This window comes from Carassius gibelio, chromosome B8, assembly GCF_023724105.1.
Source record: "Carassius gibelio isolate Cgi1373 ecotype wild population from Czech Republic chromosome B8, carGib1.2-hapl.c, whole genome shotgun sequence".
Lineage (NCBI taxonomy): Eukaryota > Metazoa > Chordata > Actinopteri > Cypriniformes > Cyprinidae > Carassius > Carassius gibelio.
The window spans coordinates 17,547,123-17,574,790 of NC_068403.1; the positions used below are offsets into that span (position 1 = coordinate 17,547,123).

The window sequence follows — 27,668 nt, forward strand, 5'->3', positions numbered from 1 at the left end:
ATCAATTTTTACCTATCATGTATAACATTATGTATATTCGAATAATAATAATAATTATTATTATACTTATTATTTTAATTATTTCTTTTTTTTTTTTTAAGAAGACTTCTAAGTAGACTTTGCTGTCCTTATTATCCGGCCTCAGAATCTTGTTTAGTATGTTACGTTATTCACGGAAGTGAATTCTGGATACTCTTCACTGAAATTATTGCAACAAAGCGAACACCCTTAAACATACACCGTCTGACCCTTGTACCAAAAAGTCGCAGTGAAGGGGGCGAGCCCTACCGCTGATCTCTATAGCATCTATCGAGCGACTTCCCTGACAGCGCGTCAAGAAACTCGAGAGACACAGCGCGTCCCCTGGAGACAGCACGCGTCCACTTCCGGTTGGGCAGAGAGCTGGAAAAATAGCAACGGCTGAGGAGCACAGCTGGGGAAGGAGGAGGCCAGGCTGGAGCTAAAGCGAGTCGCTGTGCAAAGGAATGGGCGACGTTTGATCAGAGAAGGTGAGATATTTTGAATTGCTCTTTATATTCGCTCTGACGTCATGGTTGTTGTATTTGACGCGGTTATACCGGACGCTTCTAAGTAGATGTCGCTAACCGGCTAACTTGTTAGCATTCCGTGACAGCTTTGGTGCGAGCTAGCCTGGTGTAATGAGGGTGAGTTCGCGTGCAGCGCGGGGCAGATTAACATTGCCTATCCGAGCGAATCTGTCACGATCTGACCTTACCATTTTACACCGCTCTTTAGCTCTTAAACGTAGCTTACGTGTTTATTTTCAACTCCGATGCAGTCAGTGTTAGCTGCCAACCTCCACATTCCACATTCCCCTCAATCAGAAGACAGTGGGCCACTTCCCACCCTCCTGTTTGTGTTTGGACAAGTTCAACTTTTGATTACAACAGGAGACGTGAGGCAGAAGTACGTTACTTTTCATTTGCTTATTACGTTAAGGTATTTAAATATCGAAAGTGTAAGTCATTAAACTAGTGAACCGCCTAATTTACCTATATATCGTTTGTACATTATAAATTCGTTTGATGGTGCAGTCATGCCTTAAATGCTGTCTTTTTAGACAACTCACTAGGTTTTGAAACAACCAGAGTTTATTGAGCTGTTACTGATTTATTTGCCAAGGTGGTAATGATTTATTTAAAGTTAAAGTGAAACTATATTTATTTAGCTTAGTAACTTGATCGTCAAAAGCGATGAGTGACAAAAGCCATTATGACATATGTTTAAGGGGATGACTTTGTCACAGGTTTACTAGTTTTAGTTCACCCAAAATGAAAATGAGTGCTGTGTCTGTAAGTTAAAACTTTTATTGGCATAAAGGGAAAGTAAAGTCTGAGTGTTGTGCAAGAATGAGAAAATCATTTTTATAGTTTCACTTTCAAAAGTTGTTAATGTGCCATAATGATTTTTCTGTCGTGAAAGTTTTAGTTTTTTTAAATCTTTTTAAAACTGAATCGTTGGACATTGTTTTGCCTGTTTGTATTGTATGTGATTAGTGGCTCTATTATAATACTTGAAATAAAATCATACTTCACACAATCAAGACGTAAGTGAGGTTTAAAGGCCAAAGTGTTAAAGGCAGGACAGTTTCATTTTCTTTACTTTCCCACATATCTAGTTTTCTAGATATCTAGTTTTTGAAGTACTGGTTTGTAGAAGTGTGATACATTGCTTGCATTTTTTCCCCTCATTTATTAGTCTTTTTGGATAAAAGTGGCTGCTAATTGGCAAATGCAGGTTAGTAGGCTAAATGTATCACAACAGTACACAACAATAAAAGAGTGCAACAATCAGGTTCTGAAAGGAAAAATCTTTCTTTCATAGGGCAATTGATTTTGAACGATAACCCGTAATATGTAATTTTTTTTCTGTATGTCTCTATCAATTCAATTCTGCCATTCGCAATGCAATTGCAATTCCTTCCGATAAATGCACATGACTTCATGACCTTTGACTTTACTGAATTTCAGATACATTTTTTTTCTTTCTTCAAATTAAAGTCTGTAACGTTGTGATTCACTTCGTAGCTTATTGGCTTGGTTCATGGCCTAAAACCTTTTAAAAACCAATGGGGAAAATTCTCCTTTAACCAACCACACAGGAAAAAGTGGGTGGGCACAGTTACGTTCTATAGGAAGGATATCCGAGTGAAACTTGAGTAAGAGCATTCCGGGTTGTTTTTTTTTTTTTTTTACTCAGGTTCTGTAGAAACCTCTGGCATATTTTCAAGGTGATTATGTACCTGAAAAATGTCTACTTGAACAATATCTGATATTGAAAGTAAAAATATTTGTTTGCTCATCAGGAAGTTCAAACTGTCTTCTCAGTGGATTTCCCCGGTTCCGTGTCTTTTTAAAAGGCGTATTTTGCTCACTAATTCTATAGGTGCGCTTATGGCGTCTCTGAAGGCATAAAGGTCCCTCCTAACCACTAGGAATGTTTCCCAACAGGCTTGTCTGAACAGAAGATGCCAAAACAGTTAAGCCGTGTGCGTTATTGCTTTGCACTCGATAAACCTTTCATTTTTGTGGCTGTGGCTGCTTCTCCTCAGTATTAGCTGTTAAAGGGTTTTGGTTTGAAAATCCTCCTGTTATGGCAGATTTATAGTATGTGTAGGGGGGGGGGGGGGGGGGGGGGTAGGGTTGTTCTTGTATCTTACACAAGACATCACCTCCGGTGCTCCAGCTTTTGTTACCTGCTTCTGAATCTAATGACTTCTGCTGTTAGTATAATACTTAAGTTTTTTGGGAATGTTCAAGAGCAGTTTGTTCCTGAAGCTTGCGGTTCAGTGGGCTTTGGCTGTGTGTTCCTCGTCTCTTGGCCAGCTTCAATGGGGATCGACTTGGGAAAGAAGAAAGGATGCCTTTGACCTGCACACCCGAAGCAAAACAGAATGACTTGGTGGTATTTTTATCCACTCTGATTATGCCTGTAAGATATGCAAAGCCTGGCTGATTTCCCTTGCCAGTTCTTTTATAGCGATTCTTAATTATCCTTTCGAATTTGTGCAGCAGTTTCCCTTTGATGTAGCCAGCTTTTCTTTTCTTGCCATCCGAATGGCTGGACTCGTAGATGGCAATGGGAGGAGGCACAAAACAGGCCTGGACTATGTTCCTAATGCACATTGGCCTTTTTATGATCTTTCTCCTGTCACGATTGGGAGCAATATGTTAGTGTTTTAACTGAAGATTCCTTTGGTGTAGCCTCATGCCTGGGACCAAGGATGTTACCCAGAGCTTCTGACCCATTTTTTGGTAGCCTTTCGAGCTAGCTGCTGCTGTGTTGTTGAGATATAGGCTATATTATCATGATAGATATGCTAGCGGTTATATAAACGTGATTAGAGATTGTTGTATTTACTACTGTTTGTTTGAATAAAAATACTTTATTTTCTTCAAGACTAAACATTAAGAATTGAAATAAAGACGTCATCTGGTGGACTTTGTGAAAACTACAGATCGTACTTTCAAATTTTTCTCAATTTTCTTTAGTCACAAAAAAAATGCATTTACTGCCTAGACAGACAACTTTTATTAAGACCCCATCTGGCCAGTGATAAATCAACACTTTTATAATACAGACAGCAGCACCTTAGGCTGTTGTCATTTTAAGACCTCAAGCCCTATTTTGGCGATCTAAGCACATGGTCGGCACACCTGGCGCATGGTCTAAAACCTATTCTTTTAATTGGTAATGGGTGTGTTTTGGGCATAACGTGCAATAAACCAATCCGAGTCTTATCTCTCATTCCTTTTAAGAGCCAGTTGTGTTTGCGCCATGACGGATTTACTGTTTACACGGCAAGTGCAAAAGACTGAACATGTCTCAGGCCGGTGACATGTCTCATGTCTCACACTGGATGCGTGGCGTCTCTGCTGCATGCCAGAAGCGTGGTGGATGCTTCGCGTTTTCCGTGTCTTTACACACCAGAAGCATGCCTGACGTGCTGCTGCTGCTGTAGGTGAACATAGAGGGAGGACGCACATCTCACGCAGGCAGTCTGCATGCTCTAACCTGTTAACATGGGAGCAGAATTAAAAACGGACACGCCACGCAGCTGAGACACTTACGCCACGCATCCAGTGTTTCGCCGGCCTCCGAGAGGAAACAGAGCTGCTCATGTGCAAGCAAATAGGTAGCCTAATCCTGATACATGCAATGACTATCCATTATGACATGTAGGAAATTTTTATATTTATGTAGCCTACTTACACAACAATGATCTTTTATATCGTAACCCTTTAATTTCTATTATTTGACATTTTTGTGTGCTGCTGTACACCCCTGAGTGTGTAATAAGCAGAGTTTACGAGCATTGTGGAGCCACCTTTAGGCGCATATTACTAATGCACTCTTTAACAAAAAATTCCGCGCCATTGACTTTAGACCAGGTTTTAGTTGGTCCGGTCTATTTCATTTGCCTCAAAATAGCAATGCGCCTGAACACGCCTCATTTCGGGTGCAAATGCATTTGCTATTTAAACAACGTGGCCCAGAACGTGAAAATAGCAAAAACAAAAAAAACACTTGTGTCGTGCCTTGCACCGCATTGTGCAAGGCGTATGATAGGGCCCCTCACACATGTGTATTAGAATATATGGACACAATTTTTCTGGATACTTTTCTTACTTTTTCTATCAAAGTGCTGCTGAGATAAACCACACTGCATAGCATACGCTGTATTCTCATGGAAGTTTTTAAAAACAGTTCCCCTCAAAGTTTGCAAAGCACTGCTCGCCACTTTTCCACCCTCCCACGGCCTTTTGGGTTCCTCTTGCCAGACTGTGCATGTTAAGCAAGTTTTGGCAGTACTGGACTAAGGTTTATTTTGCAGAATAGGATAAAAGCTGCTTATCTTGAAGCAGGCATTCTGCAGTGTTCGTTTGCCAATGCTGATATGGCAGTTTTTAAGTCTTAACGGCTTGCTCAGTGAACCGGTAAAAGAAGTTTTCCCGGTTAGCCCTGAGCTTTTATTTTTACTGTTGTTTAGGGATTTTGGGTAGTGTATGTTTGTGTGTGTACAGTATGTAAAGTTTTATTGTGCCTGTGATTGTCTGGATCTGATTGCTAATATTTGGGAACCAAAAAGGACTATAAAACTTTAAAGAAGGCTAATTGAGATTATCCTAAGGAAGATTAATTAGGCTGAGACGGTGTTTACCTAATTTCATCATCAGATTTGGTCTGGTATGAAATACGAATGCGTGTAAAATTGCAGTTTTAGATCAAACAAAAATGCTGATCCACAAGTTAAGAGATACAATAAGTAACTTATTATTAGACATGAAGATCTGTCATGCAGTGAACCAAGGCAACTCGATTACTTCAACTGGAACAGCTCTGTTGATGCCAAAAAAATTAGCCTTTGACATGCACGTTGACCGTTGCCAAATCTCTTATATCACTGTTGACGCTGCCGCATTATCTCACTGAGAAATTGCTAACCTTTAACAGACAATCTTTTCACCAATCCACCATATGGATAGGCCCTTGGTCTGGTACTCATGTAACCCCTAGTATTAGGAAGTAGTTTAGTTGAATGATTTTATTGTTTTTAATGATCGAGAGTTAAAATCCCCCTCAACTCTCCCCTCGGGACATGAGCCTGAGTGCGAAATACGTGATTGCATCTCGCTGGAGTGCTGCCAGGACACTTGCCCCCTTGGGTCCACAAGATCAACGGAGTTTACATTCTCTGGCAACCTGTCAAACTTGAGTTTAAGCTTGGTTCACATAGCAGTGGTGCAATGCCTTTCTGACAAGTCTTCTTCATGTACATGTGAACAAGGACATAACAGGAATTAGAATGTTTTAATTTTGGGTGAATTATCCATTTAACATTAATAAAACAACTGAAATAGGAGGGCTAAGAGAGAAAATTGTAAAGAGGAAGATAAGATGAACAGCCTTTCCTTTACGAGATTATTGGGAATTTAGCTTTTTTCCATTTCTTCTCAAATGCAGCTTTTATAATGTGTTGTGTTGTTCAACATGTTACTTGCAAATTTAGTGCCTGCAGTAGTACTTTTATGCTCTTAATGATGGATCACTCTTTCTCCCACATCATTTTTGGCCGTGCATCAATTTGATCTAATGATGTCTCTGAACAACACACCCATAAACATCTAAGGTGTTTGAAGACCAGTCATGGCTATAGGCTGTTTTTGTCATTTAAAGAGATGATGTCTATTGAGTTTTTAAAGTGCTTTAGTTTCAGTGTAAAGCTCACACAAAGGATTGGGTCAAAGTGTGCACTAGATGCTTTACAAAAACTTGCACTCTAGAGCCAAAGTAAACTGGCCATATGTTCGCCTGCTTTTTTTTTCTGCTTTATGAATCTCTGTGAAATTAGTCAGATGCAGTGTCTTATTACAGAATGTTCTGGTTTTTCAAAACATTTATCCCACTGAGATCCAAACAAACTCATGCCAACATATACATTAGCATTCAATAGTTTGGGTTCAGTCATTACTGACAGTATAGATATGTATAATGTAACTCAAGATTCATATCAGATCAATAGATTATGTTGTTTTGAAATGCTGTTTATCAAAGAATTCTGAAATATTTCCTTCGATTAAGCAGCACACTGATAATGAGAAATATTTTCTGAACACCAAAATGGCATTGGAAGGATCATATCACATTGTAAACTGGAGTAATAACTGCTGCAAATCCAGTTTTGTCATCACAGGAAGCAATGACATTTTAAAACACATTAAAATAGAAAACCGTTTTCTAAAAAATTTTTTTACCACACTACTTTTTTTTTTTAATACAGTCTTTCTTAGCACAAGACACTTCTTTCAAAGAAATAAAGGTAACATTAAGGTATCCTTGTTACATGTAGTTACTATTATAATAATACATTATGCATAATTTCATGCAAGTAACCCTAACCATATACTAAGTACATCTAGGTAATGTGATATGCAAAATTAATGTTCCTTGATTTGAAGAATAATGCACTAGTTAACAGATACCTTCAGTAAGTAAATGGAAGTTTTGTTTTTTGTTTTCATTTTGATGTTACATTTGAGTAGTACAGCAGGATGTTTACTCTCATCATGTGTAAAAAGACTAGGGAAGTGTGGTTAGACAGTAAGCAGTTTTTGGTACAGTATGTACCAAAACACATTTTGTTTGTTAATAGGGTTAAAGTGTAGATTTGTACTGTATTGTCTTGAATTTAAAACCCTAATTATTAATAGAGTTCTTCCGATTCCGATACTAGTATCGGAAATATCACCAATACCACAACAAATTCTGGCATCGGCATGGTTAGCAGTATGTCCGCTGTTTAGCAGTATTTCAGACTGGACCAACCATAGTCGGTGCTGAAAATTTTTAAATGTGATGATACCAGCATCTCTGTAGTATCGGTAGTAAGTTACCGTCTCCCAAGTATATTCGGTACCCGCAGCTGCGTTCAGTCGCTTCCATGTTAGTCTAAGCGCAAGGGCTCCAGACTGTAGCCAAATATATATAATAGTGTCTGTGAATATTAAACTGCAAAATACTATTTCAGTATTACTCCTGCAAATTCTACATCTCTGTGGGTGATGGGCGCAGATGCGCGGGAGCTCGCTGTTTTGCAGTCTCTGCCATGTGTCACTATATGAGGACACGATCGCATAAACCGTCACTTCATGAGAATTTACAGTTTCATTTGAGAAAACTATTCGGTTTAACATGAGTAAATTGACAATATAATAAGCTACTGTTGTAGTCTACAGTAGATTAAGCTATGTCTCTATATAGTAATAATAATACGTCTCTATTAATAATAATAATTATGCTTAGACGATTGCTTGTTTTTTACTTTTGTTGTAAAGAGATTGTCTGATTAATATATATGTATTTTTTTATATTCCTAGACTTATTTGTTGCAGTTTTTTATACAGTTATATTGTAAAACTAAAATACCTTTTTTAGTTTGCGGTGTTAGATTTTTGGCTGCATTTGAAGTTCTTTTTCGCTTAAGAAAATAAATAATATTACTGTAAAATTCATGTCAGATAATAAAAATACTGTAATAAATACAGTAGTTCACCATGTATTTGTTCATGTTTTATCAAGGGATAAGTCTGAAGCACACCATAAAATAATTCTAGCAATTTACACAGGGCAAGAAGTATATACAGCTGTATATACAGATAATCACCCAGGTATCAGATCAGTACTCCAAATCAGAATTTTCTTCCCTCAAATCTTAAAAAATAAAATAATAATTTTACATTTAAATCTTAAACATGCAGATTAGGGAAATTAGCACCCGTCACCAGCCAAATGCATGTGATTTTGTGTTGTGAAAAAAAATAAAAATAAAATTACACTTATACTGGTGAATCCTTTCCTTTGGAATTAAATACAACATTATTAATGTGTACAAAAACTGTTTAGAATATCACAAAAATGTTTCTGTGCATTAAAAAAGTTCAGTGCAGTGTATCATCCAATTGGGCTACGGAGCTGAGAGAATGAGCTACTTCAGCAAGAGTCGGCTGTTTAAAAACCTAGTAAACTGTCTAGATAAGCAGCATTTTTGATCATCACTGAAAGAGAAAATGTTAGTATTTCATTGAGATTTAAGATTAAATAGACTGCTCAAGTATTGTAGATCTTGTAGTATAAATTTTCACACATTGTCAGTTAAAAACAATAAAGTGGCTGATAAAAACATTGAGTGGCTGGTAGATTTTGAAATCCACCAACCACAGTGGCCGGTGGACAAAGTTAATTTCCATCCCTGATGCGCACACTGCAAGATTTGACAATCGTGGCACATCACACAATCAGTTTAAGTCACGCATTGACATTTCAGCAACTAATGTTAGTGGGTTTCTGCATTCACCCGGTATGCTCAAAACCCCAGCGCTTCCCTTTGCTCTTGCAGTTGTGGTACCTTTTGACACATTATACATACAGTTGTGTTATTGCAAAACTTCCACAAGCATTTTCCTCCATCTCCACTATTCAACAGCTTTTGTGTAATTACTGACATATTCATAGCCGTAATCACACTGATTTAAAGACCTAAATAGCAGACATGTTTTATATGATCGGGATGGCCCCGATTTGTAAACGTCTCGCATTACAAGATAATACACGCTAAAATGGGGAACCGACCGATGTGCTCAAAAAAAAATTATCTCCAATGCCTGGAAGGGGAAAATCTGGGATTAATTTTTGGAGCCCGACTTAAAGAGTGTAGAATTCTGTAGATATCAATGAATGTGAAAAAAAAAAAAAAAAACACAATTTCCATCTGTGCTTACATATACTCTACCTTTCATTTAGAGTACCTTTAATTCCTATAAATGTGTTTCCTCACACATTTTTCTTTTTTCTTTTCTAAGGTTCCCTACAAACCAGGAGAGACGTTAGTGAGTCATGGAGGACTGTGGTAGCCTCATAGAGTTCGATGTACCTGAGTTCAGCAATACCGTCCTGAACCAGCTCAATGAGCTCCGTCTCCAGGGCAAGCTGTGCGACATCATTGTGCACATTCAGGGCCAGCCATTCCGAGCCCACAAGGCCGTCTTGGCCGCCAGTTCACCGTACTTCCGCGATCATTCATCGCTAGGCACGATGAGTGGCCTCTCCATCTCCGTAATCAAGAGCCCTGAGGTGTTTGAGCAGCTGCTCGCCTTTTGCTACACTGGCCGAATGTCATTGCGTCTACGTGATGTCATCAGCTTCCTCACGGCTGCCAGCTTCCTCCAAATGCAGGCTGTGATTGACAAATGCACACAGATTCTTGAGGGTATTCACTCTAAGATCAGCGTCCCTGTGCCTACTGGGATCGATCCAGATAATGATTGCACCACCTCAAGGGCTGTCCGCAACGGAGTGAAAGACGGAGGCATCTTTGTAAACCCCACCCAGATTTCACCACCCTACTATTCTCGGCAGAATCATTGCGGGGAGGGCCGAAGCTCAGGTAAGGGAGTGGCAGAAGAGGGTCAGTCAGACCGAGGGAGTAGCGACAGCATATCCGAGCAGGAGGTGTCCATGGAGGTTGAGTCTGAACAAGTAGACCTCATCGGCAAGGATGGACAGGTAACAGATGTCCATATCAAGCTGGAGAAAACGGACCGGCCCTATTCCGATAGCTCATCGGCCGGTGATGACGGCTACCACACAGAGCTGGTGGACGGAGAACAGGTGTTGGCTGTCAGCGTGGGATCGTACGGGCCTGTGCTTTCCTCTGCCGCATATACTTACTCAGCACTACCTTCCTCCTGTTTCGTCAGCCTGAGTTCCTCTAGCCCATCTCGCTCCTTGCTCAGCAGCGTCCGGGGTGGCCGTGCCCGACCGAAACGTCCCGTGCCTCTTCAAGCCGATCTGCTTACTCAGCTCAAGCCTGGTGCCACCGAAGGAGATCCACCTGCAACGGCAACTACCTTCGAGAATGACGTTAGAGAGCGGAGTTTCCGCGGACAGTGGTACCCCTACAACGAGCGCCTCATCTGCATCTACTGCGGCAAGTCCTTTAACCAAAAGGGTAGCCTGGACCGTCACATGCGTCTGCACATGGGCATTACACCCTTCGTCTGCAAGTTCTGCGGCAAGAAGTACACCCGCAAAGATCAGCTGGAGTACCACATCCGTGGCCACACGGACAACAAACCCTTCCACTGCCAGATCTGCGGCAAATGCTTTCCCTTCCAAGGCACACTCAATCAGCATTTGCGCAAGAAGCACATGACCTCTTGCACGGAAGTCAACAATCACACTGACTTGCTGGGAGAGGCACCAGATGGCCAGAGAGCGGAGCAAGAGGATGCCTCCGAAGGCGAAGCAGCCTGCGTAGCAGCTTATCCCGATGATTTGTCAACGAAAACCCCCAGCGAAGAGAGTGGCAAGTGTAGTCCGGAAGAAACCCCTCAATCCAAACCCCTGCGTGGACACAGAGAATAAAGTTTTCCATTTATTTGGTTGTTGGTCCTCCTTATCTAATAAGGAAGCATTAAGGGTTACTCGTTTCATGATTAAGCCCAGCTGTTTTTAAAGAACGACAAGAAATAACCTGCCTTGCGCATTTTCTACTCATCCATTTTTGTGGAAGTTCTACACAGGACAAAGATCGAGAGAAAGTTTTTAAGGAGCTTTTCAAAGGGAAGGAGTCCTATAATCGGGGAGGAGGTCTCTGTAATCAAGGCCTCCTAAAAGTTTTATCACATTTTTTATATATATCTATATATATATATATTTCCATGTTTTTCAACATATTTACAGAGTAATATAGGCATGTTGCAATAATGAATAATGTGAAAGCTCAGATGAGATGCTTGTCATATCACGCTTTTACCTGACCTGTTTTTGCACATGTGGCCTGTAGTGGGTCACTCACTCACAAGGAATGGTTTATCTGCCAGTGCAAGGCTCTTTTTGTGATCCATCCGTTCAATACCTCATTATACAACCTCAACATAAACTCATAATGGACAGTATTTGTAGCTTGTCGTCAACTCCAGCCAGGTTTTACCTCATAGCAAAGAACCTGAATGGAGGGGAAGAAACTTTTCTCAGTAAAGTCACATTTGTTTTGTTTTCATAGGGTTTGAATTAATGTCGCGGTGAAACCCCTGAACAAAACATCTCCACTCTACCCAAGCTTGAAACTTCAGTGAAATATTCCTTAGTGATTGTATGAATTCTGGATTAATCTTGCTCATTTTTCCTTAGCAGCCATGTTGTGCGCATCTATGAGAATATTGTACAAGACTCTAGTACAAGGTGTACCTGTGGTGTTTTCCTAGGATCCAGGAATTATTATTATTAGTTTTTAAATGCCATATTTTTCCTAAAATCACAGTCTGTCACTCAACCTTTTCTGTAATATTATCCATTTGGTTTCAGGTATAATATCAACAGTATAATCACAGATTCGTGCTAGAGTAGCAGCACAGTCAAAAATTCTATTCAGTTAAGAAATGTTGTCACATTTTTTACTTTTGCTTTCATGCCAACTTTCTTTCTCTGTTTTTTCAAACACCGGTGGGGAGGGTGTGCCTTTAAAAATGAAAGTTTAAATTATATATTAATATATTTGTAGATGCGTTTCTAACAGTAGTGCGGGAGTCATGCAAGTTATGAAAATTGCCTAAGGGCCATACCGCCATAGGAAGAAGGGGGAAATAAACGTCTTGGTGAAATATTTATAGCATTAATGTACACGCTCGATCAGTGGTTAAAATTTCAAACAGCTCTTCTTGTATTCAGCTGACTCGAAAGAACTCCTTGGTGCTGAATAGACAGCTGTGAGAAGAAGCTCTCTTTGGCTTGTCACACTTGTGCATCTGTCAATGTATAGACCAAAACGTATGATGTTTCAGTGCAGAAATGTATAATTGAAGAAGATTCACTTACTGCCGGTATGCTTTTGTTAACGTTAAATTGTATGGAGGTGTATTGTTTATTCAGGAGGTATAGTGTAGGGTTTCAAACTACAATAGAGCAGTAATAAGATAAACCTGCAGTGTCAGTACCACTGTTGTGGGCACTTTTATACGTTTAGTATTGTGAAGAGAGAGCCCTGGATGCCTGTTATCTCCACAATATCTCTTCTCATCCATTTTCATTGTTATGTAACTGGTGCAAAACGGCATACCTCATTTTTATTTTTTTTTCTTGACCTGTGATTGAATAAGGCTCCTTGTTGTCTCACATGCCAATTGTAGATACATTTTATTTCTTATCACTTATTTGATTCATTCTAACGAGTGATAGAAGCGGCTACATAAGATGCAAAACAAGTAAAATGGCGTATTGTGGACTCCTATTTTATAGTCGAGCATCTGCTTCCCTGACTGTGCAGTATATTTGATTTATAGTTCTCGATGCTCAGACAGATTAAAACATGCCTCGCTTTTACAAGATTCAAGTGCTTTCAAGTTTGCCCGAAATACCATTTGGATATTTACTTTACCACGCCCTCCATAAGTTAACTTTAACAACCATTAGCCAAGGATAGTTAGCGTAAGCAGTGTTCCCTTTTGTCTAGAAACTCCGGTATTATCCTTCCAAGACAACTCCTTAATTCTGTGAACCGCATCCAGTATCACGCCTTGGACAAAACTCGTTTCTGAAAGTACGACAAGTTAAAATACGCAGTGACTTACATTATGGTGCTGTTCTGTTTTCGTTTTCAGTTTGTGTACTTTTCTTTTGTGGTGTTTACTCGTATACCATTTTTATTTTATAAAATAGTAATATTCTCAGTTAAAGTATTCTGAGATTTCAAATCGAGCTTCAGGACTTCTGCCCTTTCTCTCTCTCTTTAAAACCAGTTTCACTCAAAGTGCAAATTTTAGAATGCTGAATTATTTGTGCCATTAAAATCTCTTCATGTGCTTGTATTACTGGCAGATGAATGAGAATTAACCTTATACTTTTATTTTATTTGTATTTTTTTTTGCTTAGAATCAGTTCGTGGCAGTTTTAAACAATGAGCCAATGTGATAACTACAGTTATCAAGAGCCAAAACTCTGAACGCAGAACACCTTGTACTACTGACAGCATGTTTGGTGTTGTTCTGTGCTATGAGATGCCATTTATGCCATTTGAAACATTGTAAGCCTGACTGCTTTGTTCGCTGAACATGTTTAGATTTTCTCTGTTGCTTTTTATCGTGATGTTCCCGTTCATCTTAGATAATGTGAACGTAACTTTGGCCACTAACCAAAGAGCAAACCAAAAATTGTAAAAGGTTTGTGTGGTATGTTGCACAGCGGACAAAGAAAGACCAAAACCAAGCCCTGGAACAAATGAATCCGTAGATCTTCTCAGTCTCATTTCCCAGCCTCATGCTGGCTCTAACACCTGTCGGGATTTTATAGCATTGGCTGTCATGTGTTTCACACATTGGTGTTAGGTAGGTTTTGTTGAGATGATGTTTTACGATGAAAGCTGTATGCTTTAGTATTTGATGAACAGATTTTGGATGTTGTACTGTGGTCTTTAAAGAATGATAATACAAAGGTTTTTTTTTTTTTTTTTTTGGTCAAGGACGTTGATTTATTGTGAAACATAGTCTTCATTACGGTTTGATGTCAGCAAGATTTATTTTTAATTTTTTTTAAGAAATTTATATTTTTATTCAGAAATAATGCATTCAATTTATCAAAAAGATAATAAACTAAAGACATTTATAATGTTATAAAAGATTAGTATTTCAAATAAATGTTGTTATTTTAAACTGTCTGTTCATCAAAGAAAAATATGGTTTCCCTAAAAATACTGAGCAGCAAAACATTAATGGTTTCAACATTTAATTAGAAGAAATTATTAATTAAATAAATAAAAAAATAAAAAAACATATAAGAATGATTTTTGAAGGGTCATATGGCACTGAAGACTGGATTAAAGGCTGCTAATAATTCAGCTTTGCCAACACAGAAATAAATGTACATTTTTAAATATGATAAGAAAATATTTACTTTTAATTATAATAATATTTCACAATATTAGTGTTTTGCTGTGAGCCTTTTAAAAATCTTACTGACCTCAAACCTTTGAATTGAAGTGTATGTGAATCACTTCAATATGATAATTTTTTTTTTTTTTTTTTTTTTTGCCATGCAAGATTATGGGAATGAGATGAGGGTTTCTTTCAAAGAAGGCAGACATGTTTGTTATTTTTGGTGGTATCAATGTATCAGCCTGATCTTTTTAAAAAATACTGAACTAAAGGTATATGCAAAAGCAATATGCCTGTTAGATCGTAATTGAGACATGCAGTAAGGGTTCTGTCTGTATAGTTGTGTATGTTTTATTCTGTATCATTCTTTTTGTTTCTATGGGAAAACATCTTATTTGTAGGGGATCGATATGCATTGAAGCGACAGAGATTTTCACGTCAGAATCATCATGCAGTTTCCACACAAAGTGAATATGCTGAGATAATAAAATGGGACAATCAAGCAGCTTCACGATACAGAAGCTTCCTCTTAAAAAAAAAAAAAAAAAAAGAAAAAAAAAAAATTAGTTGATTTATGCTTGGCTATAATCTCATCAGAAAGATGATGCTTTCAGGTTAGCAGATCGCTGTATTATGTATATTGTTTGGTCCGGGGGGAAATATGCATGCCGGCCCACTTATTGTTCAAGTAGAATTGCATGGTGCCCTCCGCGTTGAAATACGAAACTACAGATTACTTTTTGTTTTTGTCTTAACACTTGAAAGTGATTTTCATTTATAGCTATATCTCTTATGTGATATTTCACCTGGCATGCACTTAATGATTTACTTTTTTAATAATAAATAATGTATTCCATAAGGGATTAATTGACCATGTAATGCTCCCAACTTATGGGACTCATAAAGCCTCAAATGTTATTGCTTGGGATGTGTTTCCCCTTTAATGGTGCTTTACGACTGGTCAGGTTTCTTTTTGGGTTTTATAATGTATAAGCAAAAAGATGTTAAATCGGTGATATGGGGTTAACATACATTTGTAAATGATTAAATGAACTGTACTAATAGAGTCATACTCCGCCATTTGACCTAGATACTCATGGTCCATATTCACTTGCTTTGTTCACATAAAACCAGTTCAGTTTGTGCCATGCACAATAATCAAAAAAGATGGTTTACAGGGAAGGCTGTTGGACTACTTTTTGATTTTGCAGCTCGTCCTTTTTAACTGTTGACTTACTTCAGGTAGTTTATGAACACTGAGCTAAACCTAGAGATATTGAAGAAAAGAAAATCTTGAAGTCTTCCACCGGTTCTCCACTTCCAACATGTCTCCACTGTGTAATATGCAAAAGCAATAACCTTTTTAAGAGCCTTTTTTTTTTTTTTTCGTTGGAGTCTGTCTGCCTCTCAGATTGCAGGAGGATTGTGTCTCAAAATGAATGAATTCAGGATGTCAGGGAGCTGAGGTCATTTATGGCAAGGAGAGGATTTTTTTTCTCATGTTTTAAGATATACTTTTATGTGAAAACTTGGAGAGGTTGGACAAATATGCTTCTACAGAGTGGCTTCTTGTTTTTGTGGTCACCACATTCTGTCTGTACTTCATCGACCTGCCGCCTCAGTGCCACTGGTGAAAAGTTGCATCTTTTTTTTATTTTTTATCTGTCAAATAAGAAAGGGATCTTTGAGAGATGTAACCTGCCGCTATGGTGTATGCTAAAGATCTTCTTTCTTCATGCTTTGAAAATGCAGATATAACTGGCCAATCAGAATTCTTAAAAGAATAGTTCACCCAAAAATGAAAATATGCTGAAAATGTACTAAGGCAATTTCGAGATGTAACATCTTTGAAGAAGTTAAGCTTTTTATCACTTAATGAATGGATGCCGTCAGAATCATAGTTCAAACAGCTGATAAAAACATCACGGTCCACAAGTAATCCACATCTTATGGAGTGAAAAGCTGTGTTTTTGTAAGAAATGAAGCCATCATTAAGCCGTTTTAATTGTTGTGTCTGGTTAAAATACCAGTCCATAATTCATAAGTCTTCCTCCAGTGAAAAAATACATCATCTGTTGTCCTCTCACATCAAAATCCACCAACATATTTGTTTTGGCTTCTAAATGTTGTTTGATTAGTGCATATTTCTCCCCTGATTCAGACAAGATTACTTTTTCTCTGGAGAAAGCAGTGCTATTGATCGAGGACTTCTGTTTTAGTTGGAAGCTATGGTTTGAAGTTAAAAACATGCAGATTCACTTCAGAAGACATTAATTGATGAACTGGAGGATTACTTGTAGGAAACTTTGTTTGAACTCTCATTCTGATGGCATCCATTCACTTGGTGGGCAAATGGGGTAATGCTACATTTCTATAAATGTGTTCTGATAAAGATAACTCCTCTACCTCTCGGATGGCCCGAGATTGAGTGCATTTTCATCAGACTTTAATTTCTGGATGAGTATTCCTTTAATGCAAGCTCTGTCAGACTCTTGTTTTCTCATGTATTTTGGACATTGCAAAAAGTAAAAAGTAGAACTCAGGGTTTACTAGTATTCAGAAAATGCCATTTTGGATGCGCAATGATCTTTGTGCGTCCAAAACTAAGCTTGCACTTTTACTTCAGGTGGGGAAACAACTCCTCAGTCATTGGTTCCCGATACAGTCTGCCTCATAGGTGTGGTAAGACGCACCTAAATGTTTCCGTTCTTGCTCTTCCCGAAAGCATGTGAGTTTCACCGCTGAGGAAAGTAGATCTTTAGGTCTTTTCGTAATAAGTAGCACTCTGTCCAACCTTCTGTCATCCATTTACTACAACCTCACAACCCAACTTTGAACCTCAGAAATCTACTGTTTTATACAACTATGAAGTACATGCAGCTAGCTGATGCTGTAACAATTAACTCAACATTTATGAATTTTATTTTATAGCATGAAATATAAAGTTATATTTATTCAAATTATATATTTTACTCATAATCATTCTGTGCTGCTTTTTATTTTCGTTCTTAAAGCTTGTATATTGCTTTTTTATGATACAAAGAAATGTCAATAGATAAAAAAATGCATTTGTTTGTACAATAAAGATGCTGATTTGGCAAAATGTCTCTGCTTTACTCATTCACGCATATAAAATATGCATTGAAATGTGTTTGTACATTCATGTGGATGTCCACTAGATGGCGCACATGCACAGCAGATTAATTACTGTCAATTAAAATAGCAGTAATATGGAGACGTGCTGCAACTACAGTTTACATTTTATAAGGGCTTTAGCAGGACCTATGCATATTCATTTTGAATAAACATCCTTATTTGTATTTAAATGAATAATAATAATAATCACTACTGTATACATTTAAAATCTAAATATATCAGTCAAAAAAATGTATCGTGTTGGGTCTGAAATTGGATCTAGATTTGTCAGATGGATTACCAGCTGGTGGGGCAAAAACTGACCTGGTGGACTTTGATCAAGCTGGTAAGAGCTGACAAACCTACAATATCATGTCCCATAAACTGATTTAATGTGACTCTTAAAGCAGGGCCATAGACCTAAATCAGTCTGTGTGTCACTTTTTATACAGTAGATGAAAAAATAATCTATAATGTTTTGCTTTACCTGAAAATACATATACAGTTCAAGTGAAAAGCAGTGCCCTAACTGCATTCATTATCACATAAAAAAAAATAATATTTACATTTAGGAGGGTTGTACAAAAGGATCATTATAGTTAACAAAAACGATAACCATGAAAAAAAACTGGTTACATATATAAATAACTGACTTGCTGAAATAAATTAGTATATATATAAAAAACGAATAAAAATAGAATAGTATCTGTGAACACTGAATTATAAGCTGATATATTATTTATCTTTTATAAGCTTTTAAAAGAATGATAAGCTTTATTTGTGCTGATATACAAAATATATGTCACTCTCTGCTAAATTATTATAGGCCTAAAATCAGCAAACAAATTAGGCTATGTATACACAATAAATAATAACAGCAAAACGTCTTACAACCAAATCCGTTTTTTTTAAATAATGAAAATACCTCACTTTTCAGTTTCAAAAACGAAAAATTATCACTACATTTCTTCAGAGGAGATATTAAAATTAAACAAACATGTTACCCTGCACCCCTTTCCACACACATTTCGCTGCGTAGGCTATACAAAACAGTGAGACGTATGCGCGCGACAGTCTTGACCTAGTTAAAGATTGGTCATTCAATTATGAGGGCGGAACCCGGCGTCCTCCCAGACGCCACGCGATTGGTCAAATCATCTGTCCATTAAACGGTATGGGTACAACACTTCCTGATGTCGATGCCCAGCTGTTGGCAGATGACCCGCATCTCCAGCATCCGATAACATCGTCTCTTCACACAGGACTGCCCTCACTGTTTCTCATCATACCTGCTCAAACACGGCCATGTGTGGAGCGGAATAAATCAAAAAGGCTTAAATTACCCAGTGGATGAGAGTGAATCCTTTCAAATTTGATTTTTTATTTTTTATTTTATGTCCTTAAGGTCGTGCTGCAGTACAGCGACGTAAGCTTCGCGTTGGCCGGCGCCTGCATCTCAACAGCGGGGACGAGGGCAGTGGCATATTTTCATTGACATGTGAGTTGAACTGTATCTGTTTAAGAGCATCAAGCGCAAATGAAAACAGCATCAGCAGGGATGGAGTTGCGTCGCGGGGGGTCGTCTGCCTCTACCCAGCTGGGTACCACACTGTCAATATGATGCGTGGCGCCATTAGCTACATCTAATAGATGTTATGATACCATTTTGCTGTAAAGATAGAGATCTGTTTTAAATACCTAATGCAAACTGGAGGATGGAATAATAGATTTTATGTGTTGGCTTATACTGTAAATATTAAGAAATATGCTCTGATAGTTATACCTGCTCTGTCGTATTGTTAAAACAGCCGTTACAAATATGAGAGAGAGAGGTTAGATCTTTTTTCAAAAGAGTGAGAATCTCAGAAATACAATAACTGACAGACAGCTTAAAGCAATACACCCTTATGCTGTTCTACAGTGTGCTTCTGTTGATATGCTTATTTGTAGTTAAGAGAGCTAATTTGTAGATAGAGTGGCTGATGTTATGGCCCAGAGGGACTACCTTGACTTTGGAAAGCACCTGTGTTTATGTGTTACAGTAGTTGAACTTTCACATTGGCACTGTGGAAAGTGCCGGGAGTCCAAGGTACATATTATAGCCTACCTCAGGTTTATGTAAGTGTGTTACATTTAGGTTAATTGGTAAATTGTGAAGATTGATTAGCATCAATATAGGTGATGTTAAATTCACATCCAGTTAAAGTTACATTTAAAACTGAAATTGATTTGCTAACTGGTTATTTGTTATTATATGGCAATGTTTGATGGAAGCTGCAGTGAAGGGCAGTTATACTTACATATACATCCCTGGTGCATAACATTAATATCAATACTTTTACAATAATGGATGCTTCTATTGGTTCAAAAACCTCAAACAGTTTATCACATGTTTTAGTTCATTTACTGATCCCAAAGCATAGTGTGGTACATGTGACTGTACCTTGCATATTTTTAAAATAGAGATAGAGTTTTTATTAACCCCTTTTTTAAAAGGTTAATAAAAGTTGTCATTACACATTCTGGTTCTCAACATTGTTGACTCGAAAGGGCTCCCACTATCCAACACAATATTTGAAGTTCACCTATGATATTTCCTCTGATATTTCTTCTGTAATTATGACAAAGTTGATTGTTTTCAACTTTCTTTTTAGATTTCTGAGAAATGTTTTTTTTTCTTATTTATTTTTTTGCAGTAAGTTCCCTCCCCTTTACTTATTTTTTTACATATTTAACAACATTGGCAATGTTATGTTCTCATCATATAGTGGTGTGACTGTGTTGTTTTGTTGTGTGTTGCGTCTGCTGCAAGTGCTGATGAGAAAATCTGTTATTGTTTCAGGAGAAACCTGTGTTTTCTGTTAGTTTGAGACCTTAGAGATCCTGGAGATGGAATGGTAGAGTATTAGCAATGACAGGGTCATGGGTTCAGTTCCCAGGGAACAACAGATATTGATAAAACATAACCTGGATGCACTCTAAGTCACTTTAGATAAAAGTATCTGTCAAATGAAATAAATGTTGTATTGTTGAGATCCATAAAAAAGAGAGAGAGAGAGAGAGAGATGTATGCATCGGGTTCTCTGTAGTCAGGGAAAAGAAACATTGCCAATGTTGAACATGTTGGACATTCAGTGTGGCAGATTGTTGCCTGCAGACTGCTCTGCCCTCGTGTGTATAATATAAAAAATATGAACACATTACTGCTCTCTGTTGCCATAGTAACTATAGCTGTCTCAGCAGCCAGTTCTTCAGCTAAATCTGTATCTTAGATGAAATGGGTAAAATCACCCCTTTGAGTCTTTAGGGAACAAAATTGTTAGAAAGAACCTTTTCAGATATTAAAATTGCAATTGTTGTATCAGCTGTTGATAATGTTGATAACACTTTACAGTTATCCTATGTTAACTTTAGCTACTGCAATAAAAATGAATACTTCTACACCATTTTTAATTTTGCTTAATATTAGTGTTAAAGTTTAGGTTGCTATGATAATTTAACCATTAATAAAAGTGTATTTATAAACTTCAGTAACATTATATTATATTATATTATATTACCCTTTTCACTTATTGTGATAAGTTTCCACATTTATTAATATTGTAAATTTAGCATTTATAAAATAATTGTTATTATCTATTTGTGTTATATTACCTTGACATTAAATTTCAGTAAACTAATCAGTGCTGTCTGGGTGTTTTAGGGAGTGATGTCACTTTTGACATCTTTCTTGCATCTAACCACTGTAATCAATCTCTCCATATGTTTTCCTCCTTTGGAAAGTCAAATGCTATTGTAGGTTTTTTTATTCTTTTGCTATTGGAGCAAATGGAAACACAAATGTTTTTGTGGTAGTGTTTACCAGAAGTTTACCCAACTATGACAACTTCTGCTTCTGAGAACCCTGCAGTTGGAAAAGGGGTCCATTATATATTATATTATATTATAATGTAAAAAGTAGATTATATAGTACTCAGAAATGTTTTGATAAAGAATTATTGTAAAGGGTTACCCTGAAGTTTATATATAAGTTTATGTCAGTTTAAGATATTATTTTTAAAAGAGAGCGTTTTCGGTAAGCCCCTCCCCTTGAACGCAGATGAGCCAATGGAAGTTGAGCATCAGTTGCACGGGGAGCGATACTCAGACATCTGTAGGTTTCATCGCCATAGAGAAACATTGGAAAATCGGAAGCTTGCATGGGTTTGATGGTGTTTATGCTACAAAAATGATAAAACGATGTGTCAACTTGTAACAATGATTCCAGGTATCCTGAGAGGATAGGCAATATAATTTATTCTATTTAATTTCCTAAACCCAAACAAAATAAAGCCAAAATGTCCCTAAGCATTCAACCCCAATCGCAATAAATACAAATTTTATTGTTGTCATACTCTCGTTAATGTCATCTTGTGCTTCAGCAAGGTATATCTCTGGCTAAAACTAACGTTAAAGTTAGTGTGTCCATGCTAAAGTACAAACATAAATAGCGGACTGTTCTCACATCATGTACAGAGTTAAGTCAAAAACACATATTTCAGTGCTTCTCCATATAAAACCGATTAAATGTACAATAATTTAATTGTAGCCTGTGATACATGAACAGTGTTGATGCTGCATATTTCTCCTGCTTGCATTGTGATCTGTAAACTCTGGCTTCAAGTTACCCACCATATTTATTTTCAAATATTTTATTTATCCCTCTATGGCATATTTAATTCCCACTTGATGGGAATGGTGGACTTTCTGTGTCCAAAATGTTTTAAAAACAGGTTTTCCCGCTGACAGCTGTCACTGTAGGAGAGTGAGCAGCTCGGTTTGTTTGTCCGAGGGAGCAAGGGTGGGGCTCTGAATGGTTCATCTGAGCTTGCCTTTGGTTTTAGGCCTAGTTCTTTACACAGCTGATCCATCTTTTCCAGCTCACTGCTTATGCTCAGCACATTAGTATTCATCATCAAAAATGCAGAAGCAGTTTCAGTGGGAATTCTGTAGTTTCTCTCCACTTCCAGGCAGAGAGTACGTCACTGTGCTGGTCCTGGTCCAGCTGTCATGCATCTGGATCCGGGCCAGGTTCAAGAAGTTCTTCATGGTCATACTTTTCATTTCAGTGTGGGTCAGAGGGAGCTGGAGACACTTAGAGATGCAGCATGATGGAGCATGGATCTCTCATTTCTGTGTATGTCAGAGATGTGATGTATCTAAGACCTTCTCAGGACACTCATTAAATGTTGTTAGATTTTCTCCAAAGGTAGCACCTGTTTCCGATTTTTCTTCAGGTGATGAGTTGAATATTTAGCTTTTCTTTTCTTAAGAATGTCCAGCTACCAACTTGTTGGTGTTGTGTGACTGAGCGTGATTAAGCTCCTGTTCTTCTGCCAGGATCAGGCCCCATTGGCTGTTATGCTGATTCAACCGGGTCTGTGTAGAAGCCAGTTGGAAGCTGTCAGTATTGTAGTAGTACTCTGCGTCTAAGGTTTCCCCCACACAGCGGGCACCCATTTCCTTGAGGCAATGCTCTGTCTGTTCTCCCAGCTCATACTCCTTTACTGCTGTCTTCAGAAACTCATTGCATTTAGAATCATCTGTTTGAATCTAGTTTTTCATTTTCACTAGTGCCAGTCAGAATCTGACATTTTTCATTGTATTTGTCTGACTAGCTTGCAACACGACGGTGTACTGTATGTGAAAAACAGCAATCAATTTCCGTTATCTAGAGGAATAATTACAGAGAAATAAATAGAGCTCCTGAATTACATTTCTTAATCTAAATTTAAATTATTATTTTTTTTAAACTTATCTTAATTTAAAACTGTCTAGCATTTGACCAGTAAGTCAGAAAAAGAGACACCACAATTTTACTTTGCTCTAGTTATTTATTTAGTCTTATACTTATGTGACAATAGAGAGGTAAAAATGAAATATTTGGGACATTGTCCATAATGGTAATGGGCTTTTTGGTTAGCAGAAGCTTAAAGCTAATCAAATATAATTGGAATAGAACAATTTCAACTTAAAAAGTTAAATTAAGTAAATAATAAAAATAATTATTATTTTCATTTTCAAAATAAATCCCCTTCAGAGTGATGTAATACTCCTCTGTACTTTATGTCAAGGTGCAAATATTAATGTCAGGATTTGTTTTATGAGTATGACTGGTTGATGCACATGTTAAAAAAAAAATCTACTGTAGTGTTAAATGCAGTGTTTATGGAGCAAGTTAACTTACCTTACCTTTGTACAACCAAACAACAATCCACAATGTTTTGTAGGTTACAGTTTGGCTGAAGTTTGCTTTTTCTTTACTGTATGTTGTAGTTAAAGTGTGTGTGTGTGTGTATGGTTACTAGGGTTGTGATGGTGAGGCAATCTTCCCATCGGTTAATCGACATGTGACATCACTGGTAATACCAGTATCAGCATGGGGGCAGGGGCCTGCCCTCTTTTCCTCACTTTCCTTTGTTACGAAATAGCTTGTAAAAGCTGCATATGCATTTTACTTCCAAATAGCGGCAAACAACGTGTAACCAATTAAATGAGAAACAAATGTTTAAAAAAACTTCCAAAATCACCTTAGATAAACAGAAAAGTCAACAGGCTTTTCAAAATCCAAAATATTGCCAAACAAGTGCTTTTGAATTTTTGTTTCTAAGCTCATCGAAAATCGTCCACCATTGTCTTGTCTGTCTCACCTCACTCTTCCCGTCAGTCAGCTCTCCTCACTGGAGATATTAAATCTGATCTGGGATGCGACTGTCGTTCAGCACGCTACATTGAGCAGCCGCATTCAGTTTTTAATAGTAGTGTCTGTTCTTTTACCAGGCACGTGCACAGGTAGGGCTCAACCTGTGCAGAGCACATGCCCTTTTTGCCCTTATACTACAAGGTGCCCTTTTTTTTTTTTTTTTTTTTTTTTTATAAATCATTGCTATTGGTCACCCTTTACGTCTGTTTTACAAATATTTAGCAATATGAAAATTCTTAAAACGATAAATAAATATTAAATTAAATAAATATCTTGTTGTTTGAATAAGTACTACTAAACACTATGTCTATATAGGCTCATATTTTATTTATTTAATGTCTGACTGACTCACTGACTGAGACAAGTGGGACGTCGCCTGAGAGAGAGGGCTAGTATTTTCCATCTAGTCATAGCCAATATATAGCCAACACTTAAATAGCCTGTGCATATAGTATAATTTCATCTTTTATAAAATGCTATTTTGGCCAAATGCATTTTACCACAGGAAAAACTGAGCGCTCCGTCTATATAGCTACAAAAACTAGTTTGTAACCTGTAGATGAAAATGTAATGTGATGCCGGTTTTAATGACAGAAAATAAAAATAAAAAATTCACATTTGCACACATTCGCTGGTCAAAAACTATATATTGATAACTTAAGTAATACAAGAACATATAATTTGTTTTTACCATCAGAAAATCATAACAGGTGCGCCCCCGCGCTGTTTCGTACTGGAACACAAAGCGACGAGTGATCCTCGTCACCTAGATAACATATTTCTAAGAAATTTCTTCTATGATTTATGATTGCTGATACACGTAATTTATTAACATTTAGGCTAATCATGTTATGGTATACTCTCCGCTTGTCCTCACATGTATAAGATTTAGTAAACATGGTTTTACTACAGTAATGTAGTAGTAACTAAAAAAAATTACAGAAGATCACTGTGAAACCTTTATATTTTATTGTGCAGTATGTAATTCATGATTCATTCCAAGGCTTCATTTATTTGATCCAAAATACAGCAAAAACAGTAATATTGTGTAATATTTTTACAATTTTAAATAACTGTTTTCTATTTGAATATATTTTAAAATATAATTTATTTTTGTGATCAAAGCTGAATTTTCAGCATCATTACTCCAGTTCAGTACTCTTCAGTGTCACGTGATCCTTCAGAAATGTTTTTCACTGCAACTGTACTTTTCACACTATTTTTATTTATTTTTTTCATTGCTGGCTTTTCATTGCTGGCTGGTTTCTTATCATCTGGAGTTGAGTTTGACATAATTACTTAAATATTTCTTTACAAAGTTCTTAAAAAAAAGTGTATAAAGTTCAATAAAAAAAGATTTTGGTTTCTGTTTGGTTTTATAAGTTAATTTGTATTATTTTGGTTAAAATTTTTATGTATGAGTCAAGTATTTTTTTTTCTCTATAAATGCAATTTAAAAAAAGAGGGAGTACACAAGAGCAATTAACAAACACAGGACCCTACAAATAATATTGACAAAAAAACTTTTTTTGCACTTACATAAAGTTTTATTACTTGGTGGTTGCAGTGCAATGCCCCCCAAAGAGAGAAATAAGAAAAAGAAGGAGAGGGAGCGACAGCAGGCAGCCAAGGGTAGCAGCTCACTTACTTCATGGATCAGGCCAGTTTGTAGCAGGGAAGAAGAGAAGGAGGGAAGTAGTAATTCAGATGTAGAGAGAGAAGCGATAGATGATGTACAATAATTTGCTGGTGAACAATATACAGGAGCCTCTGCAGGAGAGTTATCAGAAGGAGATGCAAGAGAAGAAAGCCAGTCTGGAACTGCCCCTCAAAAGGTCTGTGCACGGCCCCGTCTTTTACTGAACTAAATGATTTGTATTACTATAAAAAAAATCTAAACAACGGTGGGGTCAGTGCCGCTGTGGGCTGGTGATGCAGCTTAACACCGGTATCACCGTCAGCACCGTCTATCACGGCAAGCCTAATGGTTACAATGCACAATGCACAATGCATTGGAACTTAAAAACACTAACTTAAGAGTTCAGTATCTTAAGAATACTGAAAACATGTATCACTGATCACTGGTTCCAATAGATTTGAATACAGTATTGATAAGAAATATTTCATGAGACAAAATCAGCATATTAGAATGATTTCTGAAGGATCATGTGACACTGAAGATGGGAGTAATGATGCTGAAAGGTCACCTTTGTTATCACAGGAATCAATTGCCTTTTAAAATATCTTAATATAGAAAAAAAGCTATTTTAAATTGTAATATTGATTCACAATATTTCAAACAAATGCAGCCTTGGTGAGCATCGAAGTCTTTTATGAAAATAAATGTTTCTTTTAGAAACTTGAAATTTTACCAACCCCAAACTGTTTTTTTCTATGTAATGGCATTTGGAATTGAGAAGCAAGCCGTATAGACAAGTACAGCCAAATAAAGAAATGCTGTCATGCCTGTGCAGGGCCCCAGACTAACATTTGTGAGCAGTGGCACTAGCACCAGTAGGTTCTACAGATGGTGGCACAAGAAGCAGATTTGGTATCGCTGGGGGGTGATGTGTCTGGGTATTAAAAAAACACACAGTCATAAACATACTATGCTATTGGTTTGCATTTACTAAGAAAATATTACACGGTTATTTCTTGGTAATACACATTTGACTGTAAAGCACTGAGCTTGAGTTGGGAAGTGTACAAAATGTACTTTTATTTAAAACAGTAAATTGCAAAATCAGTTTTTCTACGAAAAAATAATATATTGTACGCTCATTACCTGTACTATTATTATTTTAAAGGAAGGATAGTGATATAGATATATTATAGTTATTTGAGTAAGTCAGTTGCAAACTGAACAAGTTTGTTTTTCAAACCAAGGCACTTAGGGACTTTTCTTCCTTCATTCACATGAAAAGTGCATAACTTTGACAAAATTAGATTTCTTGATTTAATATTTTATAATAGAAATATGCATATAGTAAGCCAGTAAGTGCTCATCTGTTGCCATCTACTGGTTATAGTGGTAATTTGATGTCTTTTTTAATGTTATTTTAAATAAAAACATTTTTTTTGCACAAACTGAAATGAATGACGTAACATCATTCGACTATTTCTGCCACAACGGCATGGTGTAGTTATCATTACTAGTTCAGATGTTTTTGCATCAGCTCTGTTTATAACAGAATCCCGTGAAGAATTTAAACGCTTCTCAGTAGATCTTACAGCAACGGCAAGTTCAAACACTTCACACTGGATCTCGCAGCGCTGTGCTGTAACAGTGTCGCAAAATCAACATTTGGTTGCAGTCAGGAGCCCTGCCGTGGATAGCAAACATG

The 27,668-nt window shown here is 37.2% G+C and overlaps 3 protein-coding genes across 5 annotated transcripts in view; 2 read left to right on the forward strand and 1 right to left on the reverse strand.

Annotated features, from left to right (window-relative positions):
- Nucleotides 1-361: 361 nt before the first annotated feature.
- zbtb34 (zinc finger and BTB domain containing 34) lies at nt 362-14,343 on the forward strand. 2 transcript variants are annotated; one of them, XM_052563494.1, is made up of 2 exons: nt 362-509; nt 9,381-14,343. In XM_052563494.1, exon 2 carries the CDS (start codon nt 9,415-9,417, stop codon nt 10,942-10,944), a length of 1,530 nt encoding a protein of 509 aa, XP_052419454.1. In that variant the 5' UTR covers nt 362-509; nt 9,381-9,414; the 3' UTR covers nt 10,945-14,343. The 2 variants fall into 2 exon arrangements, with proteins under 2 accessions (XP_052419454.1, XP_052419455.1); XM_052563495.1 differs by lacking the exon at nt 362-509 and adding an exon at nt 626-927.
- The window catches only part of ralgps1 (Ral GEF with PH domain and SH3 binding motif 1), a 127,522-nt gene continuing 100,243 nt past the window's right edge, over nt 390-27,668 (forward strand). The window contains exons 1-2 of one of the 2 annotated variants that reach the window (XM_052563492.1): nt 406-509; nt 18,988-19,080. The gene's annotated coding sequence lies outside the window, so the exon portion shown is untranslated. Of the gene's footprint in view, nt 510-18,987; nt 19,081-27,668 lie in introns of both variants that reach the window. The other variant, XM_052563493.1, reaches the window with a different exon arrangement.
- On the reverse strand, nt 22,286-24,002 carry si:dkey-191c17.2 (uncharacterized protein LOC100005628 homolog). Its single transcript, XM_052564317.1, is given in 5 exon segments — nt 22,286-22,586; nt 22,588-22,722; nt 22,724-22,790; nt 22,838-23,135; nt 23,991-24,002. Coding segments are annotated over 5 exon segments (813 nt in total).

What these genes read in the sequence shown, in the direction of transcription:
- zbtb34 (XM_052563494.1), top strand. Translation starts at nt 9,415, where the DNA reads ATGGAGGACTGTGGTAGCCTCATAGAGTTCGATGTACCTGAGTTCAGC.